This window comes from Perca flavescens, chromosome 15 (assembly GCF_004354835.1).
Source record: "Perca flavescens isolate YP-PL-M2 chromosome 15, PFLA_1.0, whole genome shotgun sequence".
Lineage (NCBI taxonomy): Eukaryota > Metazoa > Chordata > Actinopteri > Perciformes > Percidae > Perca > Perca flavescens.
Window position 1 is genome coordinate 28,726,134 of NC_041345.1, and position 5,535 is coordinate 28,731,668.

The window sequence follows — 5,535 nt, forward strand, 5'->3', positions numbered from 1 at the left end:
GCCACCTGGCGGCTCAAGGTGGATATCGTGTAAACACAGGTGGCATACGTCACGACTTTTGTCACCACCGCAAATAATGATTACCGGGCCCCGTGGCCGGTATGGGTCAGTAGGTAGAGAAGACGCACATATATTTAGACGTTTATGCCTCGACGCAGAGGTCCAGGGTTCGACTCTGACCTGTGGTTAGCTCACCTGGTAGAGCGGGCGCCTATATGTAGAGGTTTACTCCTCGACGCAGGTTCGACTCCGACCTCCGGCCCTTTGCTGCAGGTCATTCCCCATCTCTCTCCCCTTTCAAGTCTAAGCTGTCCTATCCACATAAAGGCCTAAAAATGCCCCAAAAAATAATCTTAAAATTAATTAACAAAGTATTACCCTACCATATCCACCATATGTACATGTAAATACATGTAAAATTACTTCAATAATTGAAAGAAGAAAATAATCAAAACATGACAAAATGATTGTGGTAAGAATTAAATGTGTTATAATGATATACATAGGCTCCATTAAGTATAGCATATTAAACAACAAATAATCCTGACATTCTGTATAAAGGTCAACAGTTAGGCATGTTACCATGACGTATTTATTGTAAAGCACTTGCTGGATTCTTTATACAGCATTATGTGCACTCAAATATAACAGGAAGCTAGGTTTTCTTCTCCTAACTGTCCAATTTTCAGCTTGCGATTGTAAAACAGCATATTCATGTTTCATTCCACTCAAAGAACATGGACACTGTGAAGAGTTTGTCATTGGTACTTTAGTAAGGTCAGCTTTATGTTTCAAACATAGGTAAGTATGATTCTATGCTTATGCGACATCAGATAATGACATCTTGGGAAAAACGAGCGCTAAAAGGTAACATCAATTATGTGATCTTATTTTACCAGAAAAACATTTTTTGCAGTGAAATTAAAGTTTGGTAGAGTAAAATGCAAACATTCATGCCAGATACAGCATCGTGGACCAGTGGCAAAAACAAACACATGATAACTTTTAATGAGGGATTAAAACTGTGCACGTGAGATAAGGTTTCTGCTCACACTGTGAGCAACAAGATAAGCAATACGCCCATCAAGGTTCAACAGCTTATCAGGCTTCCATACTTCCTCTTTTCCCTACCAAAGGTTTATTTTGCTTTATAGAGTAGGCTATGTTTGCCAAAAAAGAATCCTTTATATTTTTTAACTCTCTGTGCTTTCGGTTTTGAAAGAAAATGTCAAAGCAGGGGTTTGTTTTTTTTAGATCTGCTTTGGGCGACGTTCATAAATAGAAATACAGTGGATCTCATAAGTTTATGAACCCATGCTAAAGTTGACTAAAAAAAAAATAAGCTTTTTGAAATTGATCTTAATTGAAAAAAACGAGGACAAATCCATCCTTTTAAGGACACCAATTTTCTTTGTGAATGAATAATGTATCGTAAATAAATAAATGTTTTTCCTTAAAATACAGGAGGCATAAGTAAGTACACCCCTATGTTAAATTCCCATAGAGGCAGGCAGATGTTTATTTTTAAAGGCCAGTTATTTCATGAATCCAGGAAGTTCCCTTGGCCTTTGGAATTAAAATAGCCCCCCCACATCATCACACACCCTTCACCACACCTAGAGATTGGCATGGTTTTATTCCAGTTAGCCTAATAGCTGGTTTGATTTGCATTGAGAGATGATCTTATGGAAAGTACCCCATGTCAATGTCTTTCATAGGTCTTTTCAGTCATCAATTCCAGGATCTTTTTTCGCCCCACAATAACAACCAGTGAAAAAAAGTGTAGTTCTATTGTAAAATCAGGAGTGAACAAGTGGTCAAAAACTATGGTTACGGATATGGTTATCAAAACAGAATTAGCATTAAAGGCCTGTTGTGTAAATCTAACATAGTATAGACCTCCTGAAAGAGCATATCATCAAAATATACATTTACTCAAGTTTTCAGCTGAAAGTTGTCCGCCTCATTCCTGTGTGTGTGTGTGTGTGTGTGTGTGTGTGTGTGTGTGTGTGTGTGTGTGTGTGTGTGTGTGTGTGTGTGTGTGTGTGTGTGTTTCTTGGCTTCTTTATCTTCCGAGGCAGCAGGCACATGACAGAAATCCACATTATTAGGAATCTGTTTGAGTGTTTTGCACTCCTTCAAAGCCCTGAAAAGAGAAGGAATACATTTAGCTTCAAGAGTTGGGTCTTGTGCTCGAAAAGACAGCAGGCTCGTTGTTGCATGAGGTACAAAAGAAAATTTATTAGAGGGGCAGAAAAAGACAAATTTAGGAATCTAAAAATATCGGATCAATTCAAGCGAAGCAAAGAGAGCTACACTCACACGTCAGAGGAGGACACATGACTTGGGAGGCCTGAATGGGTTATCGCTGGAGGGCACCCCAGTGAGGAGAGGGTCTTTGTGGGCATTTTGCAAACAGAAGGTCTTCAGTTCTGCAGCAGCCTGAGAGACCTGTAACACACACACATCAGTTGGTTACAGAAGGAGCACTAAAGCTAGACACAGTTACACTGTCCATAATACAGAGTAGACCTGAGTATCCCCAAAACTTTTTTGCCGATTAGCCAATATTTTGGCAATACAGTAAGGGAATACATTTTAGAAAGTACTGTACACTCCCTGATTTTGTGATAGTGGCCACAAATCCCAATTTTTCCTCCTAGTTTTGATTTGATTTATTCTTTCATTTCGAACATTTATTAATAATAAATAAATTACAAAGTTAGGTAAGCAGCCCCAACCGTTTCAACAACCATTCCCAGGTCGTCAAGCAGACGCCAAAAGGGAGGGGCTCACCGGATCGGCTATCAAAACCAAAAACAGAGGAGCTCGGGTTACAACACACACAGAGGGTGTGTGACTTTAATATTTACAGTCTATGGAATCCCCCCTGCGGCCCAAAAAGCATTTCCCCAAATGGCCAGCACTGTAAAAGAGACGTCTGTATCTGTTGACAGGACACCTCGAACTGCAAACTGATTAGGACTCTTTCCATCTGATTTTTGTACCCCTGGACTTTTAATGTTTAATGTAGAGCGATTTAAAAACCTGCGACGTCACCACGATGTAAAGTCTATGGGCCGCATATCGTACCGCATATTATTATACATCCACAGTGTGACTTCATTCTCTACTCAGGACGCCATTGCTCCGCCATATATTTACATAGCATGCATAATTGTTTACTGCTATATTAATGTTTTGAATGTTGCGTACATGGACTTTAGATATCCATTTACCTCCCACCACAGTTATCAGTTGAACCTTCATTGTTGGCCTATATGATTTGACCCTACTGTTTGGACCGTCACTAATTCCAAGACTTTGTAGACTGGGTTAAAATTCTTCTGTGATTTAATTCTTCTGAGTGCTCCCCGGCAGTTTACTGCTGGCTGGTTAACACAGGCTCACACTTGAAACTAGTTCAAGGTTCAAGGGTCTTTAATTGTCATGTGCACAACAATAACAGAAGTAGTCATTGGCAATGGAAATCTTCAGTCTCAAGCACCCTCCAAGAATGCTCATTAAATAACAAGAAAGACACACAAGTTAAAGCAAAATCTAAATTTATGACAAAAAAAAAAAAAAGGCTTAAATATATACAAATAAATGAAGTAATATAATTTGTCTAAATGAATACAACTGAATGTAAACAGAATGTAAAAGGAAAGGAAATGTATACATGTAGCGCTGCAAACAATAATCAATGATTAGTTGTCAACTAAGTTAATCGCAAACTATTTTGATAATCGATTAGGCTAATTGGTTTAGAGATGGTGGACAAAAAAAAAAATCATCTTGCTTTGGGAAACACTCAGTAGCCTTTTAGCCTTTAGTAGCATTTTCCGATTAAGACATATGGGGTATGCCGATATTATTCTGGTTTTAGAGGCATTCTTTGGACAGAATATTTTTTATTTTTTTTACCGCAGGTTTATGGTCAGCTCTGTGCGTTGCTGTACACAAACCAACCAGCCAACAGTTTGCAAGGCTGAAAAACTTGGGTAGCCTATCAACAGGTTTTTGGATATGCGCACACATCCCTACTACGCCGACCTTTTCCAAAAGCTGGTTAAAGGAATGAAAGAGGGACGCTGTGTTCGCACGGTCCAACAAGTCCGCCACCGGTGGAAAACTTTTTTTAAAGTAGTATTTAGCATGGCTACATGTAACCTAAACGGGAATATTAGTGGAATACTCATTTTCATTAGCCAGGTAAACAGCCTAGTCGGAATATCGTCTTTTTCGGAATAAGGGCAACGTGTACACAGACACAGACACACACACACAGACACACACACACACACACACACACACACACACAGACAGACACACACACGCACACACACACACACACACACACACAGGTGGGCTAAGGGGGGTTAGGGTTAGTAAGCGAAAGTGACGTCTGACTTCTGTTCTAAAATAAGTAGCCACCCAACAATCACACCAGTCACACACAGCAGCACAATCAACAAAGCTATCACTGTGCTGCACTAGCAGAGAAAAGTCTGTTCACATAGGCTCTACACTGCACACCATCCACAAGTAGCCTACACTCTCTGGCCTTTTGCATGACTTATTATGTCTGAACCTAAATGTAAAAAGTGTATTCCTTAAGTATGAGGATAATAGTCAAGAGTTAAAAAAAAAGAAGAGACTTTTTCAATGTTGTTTGTAGGCTAGTAACCGCACAAGGTAGTCTAAAAAACTTTTTTTTTTTTAAACTTTAAAGCTATGGTTTTACCCCAGTCGATGAAGGTAGGCTACTCTAAAAGAAAATATTGACTAGCCTACTACGCTACAAATGTGTGTCCATTGACAGCGATGGATAGGAATTAGTTGCAGCTCATGATGCGCGCCGCCAGAGCTGGAGTCACGCGCACAGGAGAGCTTTGATGTACAGTTTAATGGAAGTGTTGAGAGTTGTGTGTAGGCTACACCTATCCTACCTTTATCCGACGGACACTGGCCTCCAGACGGAGCTGTTTCACTGCCTTCTGGGCGAGGACTAAACTGCTGTTGGCGGCGCTATTGTTCGACATGACGGAGTCCAAATGACAGCGAAAGTGACCAAGTAGTGAGCTACATTCATGTTTCGGTTCGGGGCTGGGATAAAACACATCTTCCGGTCAAAACTTTCAAAATAAAAAGCCTATTCACTTCACTTTTACTCGCCCCACCCACACACACACGCGCACGCGCGCACACACATGCGCACACACACTATGCATCATATTTTATAAACTTGTTTTCTATTTAAAATCACGATCTATATTGGAGTATGTTGTGACTATGACTAATGGACTAATGTTTAATTGTTATTATGGTTATTGTAAAAACATGAAGTTGTTTGCTTAAAGGAAAAGTGCTTCCTTAAAGGAATACGCCACCGTTTGTTGAAATAGGGCTTATCACGATCTACCCTGGCTGTAGATAGGTGGGCCAACGCATTTTTTGTCTCAGTGCAAGTAATTAGGTTGTTTTTTTTGGGGGCTTTTGTTGGCTCACTTTTACTCACAACATGCTAACCGG

General features: G+C 40.0%; 1 protein-coding gene across 1 annotated transcript; it reads right to left on the reverse strand.

Annotated features, from left to right (window-relative positions):
- Window positions 1-1,647: 1,647 nt before the first annotated feature.
- LOC114569923 (guanine nucleotide-binding protein G(I)/G(S)/G(O) subunit gamma-5) lies at window positions 1,648-5,124 on the reverse strand. The gene is made up of 3 exons (XM_028600076.1): window positions 4,953-5,124; window positions 2,323-2,451; window positions 1,648-2,146 (listed from the first exon to the last, which is right to left on the reverse strand). The coding sequence occupies exons 1-2, from the start codon at window positions 5,043-5,045 to the stop codon at window positions 2,326-2,328; spliced, it is 219 nt and encodes a 72-aa protein (XP_028455877.1). The 5' UTR covers window positions 5,046-5,124; the 3' UTR covers window positions 1,648-2,146; window positions 2,323-2,325.
- Window positions 5,125-5,535: the final 411 nt, after the last annotated feature.